This window comes from Malaclemys terrapin, chromosome 2, assembly GCF_027887155.1.
Source record: "Malaclemys terrapin pileata isolate rMalTer1 chromosome 2, rMalTer1.hap1, whole genome shotgun sequence".
Taxonomy (NCBI): domain Eukaryota; kingdom Metazoa; phylum Chordata; order Testudines; family Emydidae; genus Malaclemys; species Malaclemys terrapin.
In genome coordinates, this window is record NC_071506.1 from 175,541,091 (window position 1) to 175,559,762 (window position 18,672).

The following is an 18,672-nucleotide window of genomic DNA, read 5'->3' on the forward strand; positions in this document are numbered from 1 at the left end:
AATAAAATTCTGCCACAGGCCCTAAAATTAATTTCTAAAGAAATCCATGACTTTGGGAAAGTATCTGGATTTAAAGTAAATTGTGCAAAATCTGAAATGCTAGCTATATATTTGCCAGACACTGAAAAGTCATTCCTCTAGAAAACTTTTGAGTACAAACGGGCAACAAATATTATAAAACATTTGAAAGACAAGGTTGGTAAGATAGCTTTTATTGGTGAAAGAGACAAGCTTTTGAGCTTACACAGAGCTCTGCTTCAGCTTGTCTCTTTCACCAACAGAACCAATAAAAGATATTACCTCACCAGCCTTGTCTTTCTAATATCCTGGGACCAACGTGGCTACAACTATATTGCAAACATAAAATACATGGGAATTCAAATCTCAAACCAGCTAGAAGAGCTCTATGACTTAAATGTCAAACCACTATTTCTGCAAATGAAAAAGGATCTGGAGTGCTTGGTTGGGAAGAATAGCCACCATTCAAAATGAACATTTTAGCAAAGTTACCTTTCTTGTTTCAAAATCTTTCTGTGATCATCCCAAATAAAATCCTAGCAGGATTACAGAGGATGTTGTTAGAATTTATATGGAATAAGAAAAGACCAAGAGTGAGTAAGTGTAGTACTTTGTGCAGATCCACGAAACAGTGTGGGGATTAGCTGTTCCGAATATTCTATGGTACTGTCAAGCCAGCCACCTCAAAGCACTAATGGATTGCAGGCACACTAACTCAGCCAAGCGCTTCATCTTTATTGAACAAGAAAATTGTGACAGTGTAAACATTGCTAGGCTACCATGGAGTAATAAAAGAAAAAGAAAAAAGAAAAATCACACCCTCCAGAAATTTATACATATCCTTTAGCAAAGGCTATTCTATGGGTTTGGGATAGAACTATAGATCATGTACATGCTTTTCTCTTGCTAAGGACATCCATTGCAAATAATCCAGATCTGACCCCTAAGCATGACCCAGAAAGCTTTAAAAATGGAATATATATGGTTGTTCAGCTATTCAGTAAAGACCTTTTTCTAACTTATTTAGAGATCAAAGCTCATTTTAATTGGCCTGCTCTCCCACGGTACAAGTACTTTAAATTTAGGCATTATAGTTCTCAAATTTCTAGAAAAACTGAAATACAGAAAAAAATGCAGAAAACTAAATTTAATAGAAGCAAAAGTGTCTGGTCAATTAGGAAACAAAAAACTATATAACCAATTTATATCAATCTTTACAGACAACTTTCCTAACCAAAATATGTCCATATATGATAGATACACTGCACAGACACATCACCCCAGAGGAATGAGGTTTGATCTCGAAAAGAGGACCAGCAATAGCTGTAGCACAATAACAGAAAATTTCTTTAAGATACTGTTTCAATGGAGAGAGATTTAATGGGGACAAATGTTGAAGAAATTGTGGTGAAAGAAGCGACTTCATGCATATAAGGTGGACGTGTCCGATTATTAGAGTGTATTGGGATGAAATCGGTAACCAAATATCACAAATTGTTGGATATTTATTACCAAACGATCGTTTGGTAATTCTTCTGGGGTTTTCTAGCAGAAATGGTCACACAAAAAGGAAATGGCGAATTAATCGCCTATCTGCTAGTAGCTGCTCAGCTACTGATAACCTCTCCTTGGAAAATGAAAAATAGTTAATTGTCTGCACAAGGTTATGCATCTGCTCCCTGATGGTATACGTACCGTATACTTCAAGAAACATTAATAACATTTTCAAAAGCAGAGACCGACTTTGGATGCCCAACATGCGACACCTGGGACTGATTTTCAGAAGTGCTGAGCAAACACAGATCTGAATGAAGTCAGTTGGAACTGCAGATGCTCAGCAATTCTCTAAATCAGGCACAAGGTGCCTCAAACTAGACATCCAGAAACAGAAGAATCTCAAATTAAAGCCACTTTTGAAAATAAGGCTGTGTCAATACTTCGGACTACACGGTCCCCTCTATTACACCCTGTGGAGGGGAGCAAAATACACAGGGGCAGGAGAAAGAGAGTAGGGCAGTGCCTTTACTAATACTTCCTTTTCCCCAGACCCCACCAAAGCCCCACTGCTTCACCTGCACATGACTTGGACTCTGTTGCTTTGGAAGCGGGGGTCAGAAAGAGGTGAAGTTGGGAAGCAGCCATTGTGTGGCATACTACCCTTTGGACCAGGTTAAAAATCCACCTGGAAGTTACTACTAGCAGAGGCAGCCACTAAGTTCCCCAGATCCAGTCCCCTGACAAGCCGCATTCTCTAGAGCTAGCTGGAGAACAGTAACTCCATTCACTACAACTTTCAAGGTTTTAAAATTTGTTTTTGTTCCACATTGTAATGAAAACAAATCCTTTCAAACATTTTAGTAGAAAGAAATTGTGTTGAAAAGGTCAGGTTTTCAGTTCAGAGGTCTCCCTCTCTCTCTGGAAATGACCAGGGACTTCTCCCTGGATCTCAAAAACCTTCCCATCAAATCAATACATCTCCATGAAATGTTTTAGCTTAGACAAAACAGCATTTTTCAACAAAATCCTTGTTGAAAATGTTCCAGCCATTTCTAGCATCCTCCTCTGCAAAGCCACTGATTCCTACTCCTTGCAGGGAAGATGTAACTTCAACTTTGGCAGTTTTAACCTGCAGTTTGGAGCACTGGTTTCACCCTCCCATGATTTGTCTGCCACAGAGACGAATGCCAACTGCAATCCTCAAGAACAATACCAAACCTGGAAAGGTAAACCCTTAAAAATGATCCATTTGAGATAGCTTTCAGGATGCTGCCTTTTATGTACATCAGTGCCCTTCTGATCAAAAGCACATAAACTGTTTTGATTTTCCAAGTCTTTATTTACATTTAATACATGCAGACATAGGTATGTACCAGACAGGCAGAAATTTGGGACAGCATTTTACACACTGAGTGTAATTTCAGTATGCACATACGAAACTAACATTTTTCTAATTATAATACCATGCAAAGTTCTGTTGTGGCAGTACTTTTTTTGTTAGCTATTAGTAGGCTACCTGTGACTTAATTATAATCCTATTTTAATAGGTAAATATGAAGCCAGGAGGTGCACAAACAGATTGTTTCAAGAGACTCAGTGATTCATGAAAGCAAATACTTTGGAATATCTCCAAGGACAGATAACGTGGAGATGGCACCTGCCAATATATTAGATCCCCAAATTTCCTCAGAAACCATGTTTACTAGCTGCCTGTCTTTCTTGGTTATTTGTGTGGGTCATGAATAACCTGTCATTTTTCTTTAATGAGTATATACAGAATCATAGGTGTGCATGGTAATGTACACAGTAAGTGAAGAAATGTTTCTGACTCTACACTGATCACAGCTATATATGCTGCAGGGGGAGACAGCACCAGACAAAGAGGATTGAGGAAGGAATTTAAACCCAAACAGTATACTTTCTATTTAACTCTGAAAAGAAAGCACACCCTTCCCCAACATTATTTAATACATTTCCATTAATATTTAAGAAATAGACACTTTTGAGCTTGAACTACCTGACAATGTGGCTAATTGTCTTACAGATAACTAACCTATCACAAATACCGATTAATATTTTAACCAAGCAACCATGTATGACAAGGTGTTTACTCTGGCTCTCCGTACACCTCAGGCTCATTGTACTGCCTGCACATTCAGTGACATCGTCGTTCAGCACATGATGCTTTCTGGTCTCTGAACTCTTGGAGCAGAATTTGGCCCAAAGTTACATGGGCGCACTTCCTCTAGAAATCAGCGGCGTGTTCTGTATCATATTGTAAAATATTAGCCCACCATGCACCCATAGGTACTTTATTTCAATCTACCTATACTGGTCCAGAAACTATTTATTATAGGGATACAGAAGGATTAGGCTAATGTTGATAGTAACTTCACCTCTAAATCCTCTAAATATCCCAAAACATAAAACTTTATTAAGTTTCAGATAAGGAGGCTGAGTGCAATACAAGAACCAATTAATACATTCAATAAAATGAAACAAATAACACCTCCAACCCCTCCCCCAAAAAATCATAGGTTAGGGTTACATTAACATTTGATACCAAACTTAATAGAAAAATTCTGCTCCTCCCTTAGATTAATTTCCAATATTTCATAGTAATAGCTCCTTCCTATAACATTTTAGGGATGAGAGTAGGCTGTGTCAAAACATGACTTACAAAGGAACTCTCAATGCATCTTTAACAATGAAGCTGCAACCAGCATCTCTATGATGTATGCAATATACACATTAGATTATTCTCACAGTTTCTCTTTGTTTAGCTACTATTATGTAATCCTCAGAATATTGAGGAAGTGATGGAGTGGTGCTGGAGCTACAGACAGCTGGAAGCCTAGGAGTGAAGGCTCAGAGGATCTGGTCAGTCTAGTTAGGTTGCATGAGAGAGGAAAGGTGTTAGGAGGCATTGTGGGGCAGGCAGAGAGGGGACAGGGCAAGATACAAAAGAGGGCAAGACAGAGGAATTGGTATAGTGTGAGGAGTGTGACTGAGCTGAGAGGCAGTGGGCACTTTGTGTGGGATGGGACACAGTGAGAGCCAAGGAAGAGAGAGTATTTGGCAGCCCTCTCCACCACCCCAAAGAGGCTTAGTAGGCTTGTCATTTCTCAATTAGACTATTTTGGCTCACTGAGTCTGACATTAACTAGGCTCACAGAGGGAATGGGGGGCCCCCAAGAACCCTCTGAACACTGGGGGTGGGTTGGGGTGATGTGGGGATCCATAGGAACGAGTCAGGAGTATTGGAGATTGCATGAAGGGAGCCAGGGTGTGTGGAGGAGGGGAATGGGCTGTTTGAGGAAGCATGGTGGAAGGCAAGTGGCCTTATGTAACAAATACACTAACTGACTGGTTGAAGTGTTTCTTTTTCATGCCAGCTGATGTCATCTATTGGCAGGGATCAAATTGCCAATTACTTCCCCAGATCAAAATTTGAAGTGCGAGGGACAAAATAAAGCTTACAGTGGAACTTCCAACACAACCTTATCTATTGCGAGAGAGAGAGACAAAGAGTGAGTGAGTTACAAAAGTGCCTAAGACATTTAGGCGCACAAGTCCCATTAAAAGTCAGGGGGACTTGTGCTCCTAAATCTATTATGTGCTTTTGGACTTCCCCTCTGAGCCACTGTCCTGCCTTCATTAACTAACCTAATGTTAAACAAATGTAACTTTGAAGAATCTTATATTTACAAAAATAGCTCTACTTTACTAACTGGCATTTTGATACACTGATTACCTCACAACATTGTATTAGGAATAAACCAAACACTGACAGAATTTAAATACTAATATAAACTGAAAAATGTTTTGCCCTCTCAGCTCTGTCCTCTTCATAAATGTTTTTGAGTTGGTATCAGTGATAAAACTATAGAAAAATATAAACCAAGATGATAAACATTTTGGCCTTTTTCAAAGAGGTACTACAAATTTACAAAGCTTTAGTGTGTTTATTGGGTATATATTTCTCATTTTTATCAAAATAGAATTCTTTTAACCTTAAGAGGAGCGGTACCTACAATTAATAAAAGGGTCATTGACAGGATAAAAATATTGAAAACTGATATCCTTACTTAAGTTACAAATAACATCTATTATTAAAACAGAATTTTTTTAAAATTACTTTTCACTCTTTAACTTAATTTTAAACTCCGCAGGGTGTGGCTTGTGTCTTAATTCAAACCAAACAAATGGCAGTCTCTCAAAACAGAAATGGGTGCTCATTTTTTATCTTTGTATTTATCTCAGATTTGACATAAAAGACCTGGGCCCTGTCCTACATGGAGATCTACTAGAATGGATCCCTCCGCCTGTGCCAGTGGTACTCTGTGTGGATGCAAGGGTCTGGGATAGTGGGTCCTGATGTAGGACTGAGGCCCAAATCACTTCCAATCTGGATTTTAGTAGTTTAACTTTCAGGTTCTTATGAAGTAGCACAATGCTGTTAATCCATAGGAGAAAATCAAATCAAGTTAAAACACAAATGAAAAACCCACTGCCTGAGTACCTCAGGGGAAGTACAAAGGAAACCCTGGTATAGTGCATTAGTCTTTTGTATTTTCTCTATTCCTTGGGAGGCAGCCAGCTATTATAGTGGTGCAGTTATAAGAACACAGATAGACAGAACCATTGGCATTTGGAAAATATCCATAGATATGCTTCTGTTGGTCTTCATTTCTGTAAATGACAGTTGTTATACAACCTTTATTTTGAGTCAAATTTAGCCCAAGATTGTCATTTTAGAATATTTCATTTTCTACCTAATGTTAGACATTATGCTATAATGTATTAGTGCTAGAGATCAATAAAATTAATTCTGAAATAATCAGTTACTGCTCATCTTGCTGCAATGTAAACAATATTTAATAGAAATTGACAATGATATAAACACATCTACAAAATCAATTTAAACAGTTACTTTACTTCTCAGTTACTGTATATCCATTTTCCTTTTGCTTTTTATGTAAGTGATTAATGTTTTCTCCTTTTGCAGGAGAACAAACATTTCAAGAGGCACTTTAAACAGGACAGACTGAAAAACGAAAGCCTTTATATTTTATTTTCTGCAGTCCTTTGCTGTTATTTTTGTCTGTGAATAAGTAATTTCTTGTTTAATTCTACAGTGAGGTCAGATTACCCCATGACTGAAATACCCAGATGAGGGAAGTCGATGAAGAAAATTCCATGATAATTTCTTTTGCTCAGTTACTTCCCCAAAATCAATCCAGGAGATGGTTTTGCTCCCTGCCCAACTCCTCACTGTGCATGAGCCAAGGTAATATAATCCCACACTTGCTCTGGGGGGACTACTTATAAGGATAAGAGAGTTGCTTAGTCTCTACATCCAATCAATCCTGGAAATCTCTGCTGCATGTGACGATGGCTTTTATGATGTGGATATCTGTCTAACAGAGATGGGCTTAAAATAATCAACCCATTAGAGATCAATCAGTCAATGCAATAGGGCCTTCAGCAATACCAATGTGGGCAAAATCCAAACTGGTAACCTAGACCTGAAAGGAAAAATAAGTGATTAAATGTTTTACTTTCCCATTGTATGAATTCCCTTTAAGTGGCAACTTTTAGATTATAACTCATATGTAATCCTGATTTAAGACCAATCATGCCCTCATTATCATTGTCAGTAAGCATCAAAGTCTTTGTTTTTATTTTCCTTCTGTATTATTTTAAATAGCATTCTGTCTTTGTATTTCAAGCAAATATTTTTATGTATAATGTAGCATAAAGTGACATTTGCACATCAAGCATGGAAAACAATGCAAATCTAATTTGAAAACATGATTGCACACTTTTTTCATTGGTACAGAGAAAGCATCTCACACCTAAATAATATAACAAGAAATCTCACTATTACCGTCACTTCCGAGTACTTTCCTGAGAGTTTTGTTGCACAAAAAGATGCCGTTGCACTGCCATGCAGGAAATCAGGAGTTGGGAGCATTCTCTGCTAGCCTGGCTGTGAACACAAAGTGTGTCTTTCAGTTGACATAGTCTCAGGGTAAACTGCACTGCTTAGTGAGCATTTGTGGTTGGCCCATCAATGGAAAGGCACCAACTGTGGAGACACTCTCAAGGATGGAAGTAGTGCAAATGTGGTTGCAATGAGGAGGGGGGAAAATAGATGAATGTACTACAGGAAATGCAGCTTTATAATACCAGTGAGTCATTATATACTACATGTGCCGTAGTGCATGAAATGCCACTACTTTCCCCACACATCATTTTTCCAACAGGGCCTTCTCTACTCTCTTGAACTTTTTTAATTCAACAGTTAGTTCCCAATATCTGAGATAAAGCCACATTAGTCTTCCATTTTGACGTTTGTTTGTGTTCAGCACATTACCACAATATGTATCATATTTAAAAATATCTTTTAAACCATTTTCCATTTCTATATCCATAGCAACAGGATCAGTTGCTGCTCTAACTAGCAAATTTTTCTCTATTTCTAGTCGCTGGTTTCTGGGCAGCACAAAACTGCAGTAGATATCTTGTCTTTCTAAAAGTGCTTCTTCAAATTCTTTTATTACAATATTAGCTCTCTTTTGCCATTGTGCTTCCTTTGCAAGACAACTTTGGTACAAGGCACCTGCTGCCCCTGAGTGCCGCAGAACCTGTTTTTCTTGCTCTAACTTGTCACGTTCCTGTTCTAGAACTCTTCTTTCTTCTACTAATTTGCGACTCTGGGAGATTAGGGCTTCACGATAACTCAGGGTTCTGTTGTGTTCCTTTTCAAGCTCCAACTCCAAGTGAGCGACTGTGCGACGATTTTCTGTGATTATGTCACGATATTTTGATTCAAGATCTCTTTGTACAGATGTTAGTCTTCTGTAATATTCTTTTTTTTCTTTTTCTATCTCTTTCTGAGACTCTCTGGACCAGATCCAACCTGTCATACACAAAACAAATGTCACATGTAAACAAAATATGTATAGTATTGATAATCAAAATTATTGAAGTACTTCACAAAGAAGTTGTGTTGCTACTGTTAGACTTGATTATCATAATGTTCTCTTCTGCCTTAAAAATCTATATATCTACATTTCTAAAACGTAAGAATGGCCATACAGGGTCAGACCAATGGTCCATCTTGCCCAGTCTTCTGACAATGGCTGGTGCCAGATGCTTCAGAGGGAATGAACAGAACAGAGCAATTTATCAAGTGATCCATCCCCGGTCTTCCAGTCCCATCTTCTGGCAGTCAGAGGTTTAGGTTTGTGGGATTGTGTCCCTGACTATCCTGGCTAATAGTTATTGATGGATCTTTCCTCCACTAATTTATCTAATTCTTTTTTGAACCCAGCTATACTTTTTGCCTTCACAGCATCCCCTGGTAGCAAGTTCCACAGGTGGAGTGTGAGTTGCTTGAAGAAGAACTTCCTTATGTTTGTTTTAAACCTGCCTCCTATTAATTTCATTGGGTGAACCCTATTTCTTGTGTTATGCGAACAGGTAAATAACACTTCCGTATTCACTTTTTCCACACCATTCATGATTTTATAGACCTCTATCATATCCCCAAGTAGACAAATGTGTGTTTTTATGTATTAGCCTTCCTTTACCTGCACATACCAGTCCTCTTAAGCACATATCCCTTCCCTGCTCTCAAGTCTGGGGTACATTATGGGCTATGGAATATTTATATTTGTAGAACCTGATTTTATTTTCCCCCCCAAGTAGAGTTATTCACCAAATTCTCTCCTTTTCCTTCAAAGGCTCTGAGATAACCCTCCTCCAGCTAGAAAGGATGGCTGCATTTGGCTTTCCACTGGATTGTGGAAATGCCACTTCAATCAGCTGAACAGAAGAGGGGTTGCTGGAGCAGTGTAATGCTGCATGAACCTTTTGGTTCCAGAGAACTCAGCAGCCAGTTCTGACCCCCCCCCATACATGGCAAGATGTATTTCCACTAGAATGCTGGGCCTGATCAGAAAAATCTGATTATTAAAATTATTACTTACGAAATGCAGCCAATCCCAGCATTGGAACCAACAAAGCATAATTCCATTTGTTGCCATCACCACCATTATCCCTTGGATTAGGCTGGATATTCCAGTTTGGAGGATCATTTAAATTATTCATGGAGACACCTTTAGATTAATAGGGGGAAAAAAGTCATGTCAGCAGTACCAATGATTAGGGGAGGGCGCTGATGGCAGTAGGTAACATGGACATGTGCACCTATCAAAACCACATCTAATACTTGATTCAGTATTTCTATTTTAGATTCTGCATCAAACTGGAACTAAAGAGATGGATTTTTAACTGTAAGGGTAATTAACCACAAACAAATTACCAGGGAAGTGGTACATTCTCTATTACTTGGAGTCTTTAAGGTATAGACTAGTTCAACACAAGCTGTTGGACTCAGTGCATAACCACTGAGCATTCTATTACCTGTGTTATGCATACTGGTGGTCAGACTAGATATCACAATGAACTCTTCTGGTCTTAAAGTTTATTAACCTTACTCAATCTATTATTTAATAATAAAATTACTTCCAGTCAGTAGACAAAGGGCATAGCACCTCAGAAAGCCAATTTCATTCCTCAAGCATGGAAACAAGTACAATAACTAATCCATAAGGCCAGTACCTGTTCTAGGAGTCCCATTGCTGGTGTAACACATATAAAAACCCCAACCATTTAATGATGCCTAGGGTAGTGAGCAGGTGGGGATAACTGGCACTTTGGTAAATTTTAAAAACTTGAAAATGTCTTGTGTTGTAAGTGCTTTGGGGAAGAGAACTAATATAACGAAGCCCCAGTCCTACTGGTGATCTCTGGACACTATATTTTGCACTCTGTACCTCAAAGCAGCACCCTGGAACCTGCATATTCACCATCATATAATTATGATATGTTTTGTACAAAGAATGCCTTGTAAGGCATCACTTTAAAAGTCTTGATCTGTTGAACATTAATATCCTGTTGGATTGTTTGTGCTATCATTGTATGTGAGGTTATGAAGTTTTGCTGTGTGTGATACTGAAATATGTTGTGAGGTTAGGAACACCCACAACCAGTCTTTCAGGTAAAGCAATGGAGTAACCAAACATGCTAATATAAAGAGAATCTATGCTCCCAGTGACCATCCCAGAAGACTTCTGAGAGAGCATTGTAGACAATGGAGAATGCTTGACCAATGGCAGTGGACCCCCACGTCACAAGCATAGAACTTTCCAGCAAGCTGGAAAAAAATATAAAAGAAGGGGAAGTGACATCATGACTTGGCCTCACTCCCCGCACAACTCAACTTCTGGAAACACATCTGGAGGACAAAGACTTTGAACGCAGGAGGTTGGTCCCGGGCTGGAGGAGAGTTCCAGCCTGTGTATTGAAGTTCTCAGACTTTGTTTGTACCATCTCTCAGGATGAGGCACTGCTTGATTCCAACCCTGTTTACTTTATAGAACTTAGACTGTGAATTTATTTTATTCCTTAGGAAACAAACTTTGATCTCTACACTTACTACTTATCACTTAAAATCTATCTTTCTGTAGTTAATAAATCTGTTTTATATTTTATTTAAAACAGTGTGTTTTGGTTGAAGTGCTTGGGAAATCTCAGCTCAGTTTATAATGGCTAGTGTATATCCTCTCCACATCCAAGGAGGGGTGGACTTGGTAATGAACTTACACTGGTCAGGCTTCTAACCAGGGCAAGATGGTACAGTTCTGGGGTACAAGGCTGGGAAGCTAGGGGGGAACTGGCTGCAGCCTCTGTTGTTGTTTCATGAGTGAGTGGGAGCATTCATGTAACTCGGTTGGTTGTGTCCGTGCCTGTGAATGTTTGTGGAAGTGCAGTGCCTGCCACAGGTTTTAGCTTGCCAACAACATCACAGTGTGACGGGGGGCCCAGTTTGAAGGCTCAGCAGTCCCATAGTTCAGGTTGCACCCCAGGAACCTTGCCATACTATAGTCATATAAATAAAAGTAAAAGCATGAATCCAGATGCTATAAAAGTTGCCTTTAGATGGAAAACAGATTGGGTTATTGGTTAGTTTTGAGTTGCTTTCTTCTCCTAAGACCAAAAGTTTCAACTATTCCCCCACCCTTCCTTCAAAAAAAACCACACACACAAAAAGCTGATTCTTCCTTTAAGAGTGTTGAAAGTAAGATGTGTATTGCAGGAATAACTGCTGCAAAGAAAAAAAATTGTCTATTGGTAAAATTATTTAAAACAGGGCTGCATTTGGCTCTCCATTGCAACGTCATTTTTTTAATTGGCCACACAAAAGCAGAGTTGTGGAGCAATGAGGTCCGACCTGCTGTATCTACAGTGCTCCATGAATCAGTCCAGAGAGTTTTCTGGTACAACAGGAAATACACTTTAAATCAGAATAGTGTGAAGGGAATTGCTTATACAGCTGAAGACAGTTAATTTACTACTTGTGAAAGATGTGGTCTCAGTGGGAGTCAAATAGACAGGCACTAACCTAATTTGGCCACTGTATTGTACAGAATTAAAGGGGAAAGAGAAGTTCATCTCCATGCTATTTCAGACCTATGTATTTCTGTGGAGATTGTCAACATGGATCACAACTATATTATTTGTATTACTATAGCACCTAGGAGGCCTAGTCCTGGACCCTAATGTTTTTGTGTTTGTACAGCACCTAATAAAGATCATCCCTGTCCCAAAGCCCACACAATCTAAAATTCGTCAATATGTCCACTGAAAACTGGACTGCCAATGTCCATATATGATAAAAGAAGTTGTGCAGTTACCCACCTCCACTGCTGCGTGTTAAACAAATATGATGAGTTGTTGTCCTCTCTTGTAAAGATGCCAAAACAAGTACTTCCAAAAAAAAATAAAAAAAAATCATGTTAAAAAAGGAAAATAAATCTTCAGAGTTTCAGGGGCTTTGAAATGTGTTTAAGCAGATGTTCACACAACTCAATTACCAAATACTGTATATATTCATATTTTTTATTACATCAGAAAGCAAATATTCTTCATGTTGAAGGGTTCTTCTAAAACATTAGATTTTTTTTTAAAGGGAAGTTCTATTGGTTGTAGAATATTTTTCTGCCATTCAGGACCTCTAAAATGCCATACTTATAACACAACGATACTTAAAAAGTATTCTATATTTCCTTAAAATGGAAAGTGAACATGGCTAAAAGTGTTGGCACAAGCCAACTTTTAAATACCAGCAATGTTTTGTTATGTTAATTAATCGTGATGCCGAAAAATCTTTACAAGGAAGAACTTTAGCATGGTAGCATATCAAGAAAAAACTGAAAGATGCCCCAGAACTTTGAGATTTACTTACCATCAGTTTAGCAGACTTAGGTACAAATTAGCCACTTGCCTGGAAAATAGGACACTGCAGCTTCTTTATTAAAGTAATTTTAGACCTAAAAATGAAATGATTGCTTTAGTAACCAGTTAATTTGCTAGATTAGAATTTTTAATTATGAACATTTCATCTTTATTTAAAGTGATCATAGGTGAAATCAGAACTCTCTGATAAGGCAGAAGTATAGAACAGGTTTTGCTGGTGATGATGGAGATGGTACCACCTTTCTTAGAGCTTCAGACCAACAATCCAGTCCTTCAGATATTTCAGATCCTTGTCCCATGATATGGGGCAGGGTCTGATTCTAAAATTCTTCTTTACAGAAATGAAAGGAGCAAAAAAACCCTGCTGCAATCAACTCTAATTTTGGTTTTCCAAATCAAAGTTGGTTATGGTGCAACTCATATATGTAAGACTTTAGTACAATGGAGTTCAAGGGCTCTCGCTCTAGCACTGTGCAGTGATAACAGAGTTGGGTAGAACTGATGGATTTAGGACCTCTCCTCACATTTCCTCCCTGCCCTCCAAATATAAGCATTTGTTAATTGTGTTAAGATGCTTGTGGCCCATCTAGGTACTGATTTGGCCCCATCACTGCAAACCCAGACCGCCCTCGACACTGCGAGTCTACCACAGTGCTAGCCCACAGAGAGGAGTGGGATGGGAGCTCTGCCCTTGCCAGGGGTGGGCTACTTCGCCATGGAAAGGGCTGTAGTGAAGTCCAAGTGTTAGCTGGATGCACAAAAATACTTCCAAACCCCAGATTTAGGTGCCTAAGTCTCAAGTTAGTCTCCTGCAGGGTTTGGCAGGAGTTTGGGGGATCACAAAGGAGCCTAAACCCACTTAGTAAGTTTTCAGGGTAAAAGTTCCCCTCCGCATCTATATTTCAGCCTCTCCACTTGTGGCACCTATCTGGGCATCCATCGCTCACCTAAACTCCAGAATCAGAGGGGTAGCCGTGTTAGTCTGGATCTGTAAAAAGCAACAGAGGGTCCTGTGGCACCTTTAAGACTAACAGATGTATTGGAGCATAAGCGTCTGACGAAGTGGGCATTCACCCATCGAAGCTTATGCTCCCAATACTTCTGTTAGTCTTAAAGGTGCCACAGGACCCTCTGTTGCTAAATTCCAGAGTAATTCATGAACCTGGAGAATATTTGCCTTCTGGCGTTTGCTGGCCTATTTCACATGCAGGGCCTGATCTTGTACATGTACTCAGAGGCTGCCAACCAGATCAGGTCCCATTCAAAATCGACCAAAGGAGGATGAGTTGGTACCCCCCCACACACCTGAACTTTTAGCTCAAGCCCAGGAGTTAGAGCAGTGTTTCTCAACAAGGGGTATGTGTAACACAAGTACACAGAGGTCTTCCGGGGGTACATCAACTCATTTAGATATTTGCCTAGTTTTACAACAGGCTACATAAAAAGCACTAGCAAAGTCAGTACAAACTAAAATTTCATACAATAACTTGTTTATATTGCTCTATTTACTATAAACTGAAATGTAAGTAAAATATTTTTATTCCAATCAATTTATTTTATAATTATATTATAAAAAATCAGAAAGAAAGCAATTCCTCAGTAATAGTGTACTGTGACACTTTTGTATTTTTATGACTGATTTTGTAAGCAAGTAGTTTTTTTAAGTGAGGTGAAAGACAAATCACACTCCTGAAAGGGGTACAATAGCCTGGAAAGGCTGAGAGGACACTGAGTTAGAATGCTCAGCTGGGAGATGTGGGGCAGAGAAAGGGTCTGAACAGGGGTATCCCCCTCTCAGAGTGGGGAGGGATAGCTCAGTGGTTTGAGCAGTGGCCGGCTAAACCCAGAGTTATGAGCTCAATCCTTGAGAGGGCCATTTAGGGATCCAGGGCAAAACAAAACAAAACAAAAACCCGTCAGGGACAGTACTTGGTCCTGCTAGTGAAAACAGGGGACTGGACTTGATGAACTTTCAAGGGCCCTTCCAACTCTATGAGATAGGTATATCTCCATATATTATTATTATTACACTGTAACCAGGGAGCTGGGGACAGTCTGACATGGGGCTGCCCTGAGTGCCCCCAAAGAAGCTGTTCTGTGGTGAGTCCTCCTGCAGTCAGGGCTGGGGTGGTGCTGGGCGGCAGGAGCATTGGGCCCGTCCACTGGCCCGCATGCTGCACTGCGCCGCCTACGTCCCTTGGTTACTCCTGGGGGAATTCTGTGCCACTGCACATGCACAAAATGTATGTCCCCTGCGGATTTCTTTGCTTCCTCGCAGAAAAATGACTTTCTGACAGGAAAGCAAAGGGAAGCCACAAGATCAGTCACGGAACCCTTTAAAACAGTATGTTTCAGGTGCCCAGGGCCTCCACAGAGAGGTAAATCACTGTAGGGCAGAGGGCGGGACTGGGGAAGACCTGGCTAGTGGCTCCTACTCTGGCTAGGCTCAGCTGCTAGTCCCAGCTAGGCCAAGACTTCCTCTTCTCCAGCAAGGCATCTGGGGCTGGGTCAGACCCACTCCCCCAGTTGCAGGAATCTCTGCAAACTCTCCCCCCGCTTCCTGCGCCCATTGCTCCTCAGCTGCAGGGGGAGGGATCCCTACATAGGGAGCTTCTCCCCCATCCGCCCAACCCCTGTACATCCAGACCCCCTCATACCCAGACTCTCACCCCACCCCCATAACCTCCCAGATGAGACCCCCTCCCCTACACTTGGACCACCCCAACGAGCCACTCACCCCTGGATTCCCACCCTACCAAGCCCCAACCAGCTGCACCTGGATCCCCCCCACATTTGGACCCCCCCACTGAGTCCCCCAAAAACCCAGATACCCCCTTTCAAGCTCTATCTCCTCCACACCCAGATCTCCCTGCTGAGCCCCCACCCCCTTCACCTGGACCCCCCTGCAGAGTCCCATTACCATTGCACCCAGAACCCCCTGTGCACCTGTATCCTTAATTGAGCCGCCCACACCCAGATTGCCCCACACAGAGCTCTCTCAATCCACACCTGGATCCCACTCCACTAAGCCTCTCCACACTTGGATCCCGCCTGCTCACATGGTCATGGGGGGGGAGGTAGGGACCTGGGGTGATCCTGGGTCAGGGCCGGTCCTTGAACGGTGTCATGGTTGGGTGCAGCTGAGGGGGAAAACCTGTCGCGGGGGGAGGGGTGGGAAGCGGCACCGTGAGCTCCCACTTCTGTGCAGCCAGTGGCCTGTGCTCCTCAAGGCCATGCTGGAGCCGCCACATTTATTTGACAAATAAAAGTGGCAGAATTTTAAACTATTGCGGGCAGCATGTTGGGGCGCAGAACCCCCTCAGCAGCACTTGGCAGATCCGGGTCCAGTGACGGGGCTGGACGGGCCGCGCGCTCAGAGTCTCACCACGGCCAGACCCATCCGCGCGCGGGGTCCTACGGGCCTGAGCAGCCCCCGCACTCACCCAGAGCCTCCCGCGCGCAGCCCGGCCCAGGAAGAGGCGACACCGCATAAACCTCCACAGGCCCAGCTGAGCAGCCGCCGCCGCCACAGACCTCACCTGCCAGCAGGTCCAGCCCCCACCGCCCCGGACCAGCCCATTGGAACGGGAGGGGGGAAGGGAACAACATCCGCGTGAGCCGCAGACTTTTCCCGCTCCCCGTACTGCGTTGGCGCGTCACGAGACGCTCAGAGCCGGGTCGCACGTCACGCAATCCTCCCCCGACAGTTGGTCTCTCTCGGAGGCTCGCGTTAGTAACGGCGCAGCCAGCCCCGCCTCCACGCATGCGCAGTAAGTGACTGATTCTCCGGACAGGGCGAAATGGCGGCGTCAGCTGGCGCGGCGTCGCGGGGGTTAGCAAAGCGGCTGTTCAGACCCCCGGCGGGAGCGGTGAGTGCGCCCCGCCTCGCGGGCAGCCAGCCCCTGCAGATGGGTGGGGTCTGGATTGGCGTCTCCCGGGGCGGGAGCTGGTCAGCCCGCGGGGGGGCCTCGCAGATGTGTGTAACCGGCTCGCCTAGCGCGCGCGGCGGTGGGGGGGAGCCACGCGCTGCCCCGCTCCCCTTATAGCCCCCCCTCCCCTGCGGGCAAGAGGCCGCCGGCTCGGCCCCTCCTCCGTCGTGGCTGTGCTGCGGGGGCGGGGGCTGCCGTGGGTGCCTCGTGCCTGAGCTAGCCTAGCCCGAAGAGCAGACCTGGGATGTTAAACCCCCTTTCCCCCTCCGGGTGCCCTTGCAGCGAGAGGGCCGGCCCAGCACTCTCTGCTGACACTGGCATTAGCTGCCACCCGTCCCGCCCCCAGTCTGAATAGACAGGAACAAGATGGATAAAGGCTGGGGGAGAACAGTGAGGCGCTGCGGGGTGAAGTGACTTGCCCAAGGTCATCCAGCTGGTGGGAGGCAGAGCCAGGCATAGAACCCAGCCCGCAGTGAGGTGTCCTGTCCACTGGGCTTCTGCCTCCCCAGTACCCCTTTTCCTCTGTTTGAGCAGGTTGACAATTGACACCTCTAAGGTTCTTAATTTCAAAGGCCTGTGTGCCTGTACACTCTGTTCCTGTGGTATCTCCTTGGGATTTGACCTCAGGTACCAGGGATTCAGTGGCAGAAGTTTAGTTCTTGAGCAGCAGTGTCTTTTAATAAGGCTGCTTAAAAAAAAAAAAAAAATGGATAGAGGAATACAGCAGTCGTGATGGTGTGTTAGTAGAAAGGCTTTCAAAGAAACTCCAGTATCCTGAAGCAGACCAACATGGCCTGGCTCTTTTAAATAGCCTGGTGTTTTATTAAACAAAAAAGCAATGTGTATGAGGTTTTATTGGAGTATAGAGTATCTCATCAGTTGCTTTAAATGAATTAATAGTATTTTTCTATGAACAAATAATTGAAAGTTACATACATTTAAAGTGTTTGGAGTGGGTTTATAATAACTGGTCTATGAGCAGATAAAGCGAGGCATTATATATGAAAACAGATAATGTGCATCCCAGCTCCCCTGAAACTACACTTGATGCTTCTCATTCCCCCCTCACTTTCTTTCCTCCACCTGCAGTGAGCTAGTTCTTGTCTTATTTTTACTCCATTGTCACACTGAAATTAACAAAGGCAAGGTAACTAGCCCTTTCATTAGTAGAAACTTCTGCGGTGAATGACTGCACTATTACTATTTATTACAGTAGTACCTAGAGGCTTTAAGTAGGATTGGGACCCCTTTATGTGCTAGGAACAGTAACTGACTAAATGAGATACAGTCCCTGCCAAGACAGATTAACTATCTAAATAAACAGGGCGGTGGGGATATTGAGGCACAGAGAAAAATGATTTGTGTAAGGTCTCCTAGCTCCCAGGCCTATGCCCTGACCACAGGACCCTGCTCCATCTCCACTAGCCAGATTGGGGGGTGGGTGGGTAGGCAAGGCTGTTGAGTGACAAATAGCTTCATCTAACTTTCCTTAAATTGTTTTCTGCTCTGAAAGTTTCTAGATACTCTGGTTAACTGAAGATGTTTCAAAACATGTCATTCTGTGGTATCATAATATTTATTTCAGTGACAGTTGTGGTTTTTGGAATTTTGCATTCTGAACAAGAAGAACAAAGAAGTACAGAGCTGATTTCCAAAGGGGAAAAACTGTACAGAGCTGATTTCCAAAGGCTAAAACTTATTTCTGGACTTAGGTTCTGCCACAGCCTAAATAGTGGAGCCATTTTGCATAGGGATATGTGCTTAATTACAGTTACAGTTTTGCTTTGCAATTTTCCTATTGTAGCCAAAACTTTTATACTCACATATGTTTCCTGCCTGTTGCTGGAGGATGCTTTCCTAGTTATTGCTGAGGAGTTAGGCTGGTTAAGCAGAGTCCTTT

The 18,672-nt window shown here is 42.3% G+C and overlaps 2 protein-coding genes across 4 annotated transcripts in view; one reads left to right on the plus strand and one right to left on the minus strand.

The window, feature by feature from the left end:
- Nucleotides 1–3,927: 3,927 nt before the first annotated feature.
- Nucleotides 3,928–16,527, minus strand: CCDC127 (coiled-coil domain containing 127). 3 transcript variants are annotated; one of them, XM_054018726.1, is made up of 5 exons: nucleotides 16,383–16,527; nucleotides 12,833–12,917; nucleotides 12,286–12,354; nucleotides 9,513–9,641; nucleotides 3,928–8,440 (listed from the first exon to the last, which is right to left on the minus strand). In XM_054018726.1, exons 4-5 carry the CDS (start codon nucleotides 9,631–9,633, stop codon nucleotides 7,770–7,772), a joined length of 792 nt encoding a protein of 263 aa, XP_053874701.1. In that variant the 5' UTR covers nucleotides 9,634–9,641; nucleotides 12,286–12,354; nucleotides 12,833–12,917; nucleotides 16,383–16,527; the 3' UTR covers nucleotides 3,928–7,769. The 3 variants fall into 3 exon arrangements, with proteins under 3 accessions (XP_053874701.1, XP_053874700.1, XP_053874702.1); XM_054018725.1 differs by lacking the exon at nucleotides 16,383–16,527 and adding an exon at nucleotides 16,287–16,376; XM_054018727.1 differs by lacking the exons at nucleotides 12,286–12,354; nucleotides 12,833–12,917; nucleotides 16,383–16,527 and having other exon boundaries at nucleotides 9,513–11,133.
- Nucleotides 16,528–16,605: 78 nt separating this feature from the next.
- Nucleotides 16,606–18,672, plus strand: part of SDHA (succinate dehydrogenase complex flavoprotein subunit A) — a 29,839-nt gene continuing 27,772 nt past the window's right edge. The window contains exon 1 of the mRNA XM_054018724.1: nucleotides 16,606–16,712. Within this exon, the coding sequence (XP_053874699.1) occupies nucleotides 16,644–16,712 (69 nt within the window). The 5' untranslated portion in view covers nucleotides 16,606–16,643. The remainder of the gene's footprint in view (nucleotides 16,713–18,672) is intronic.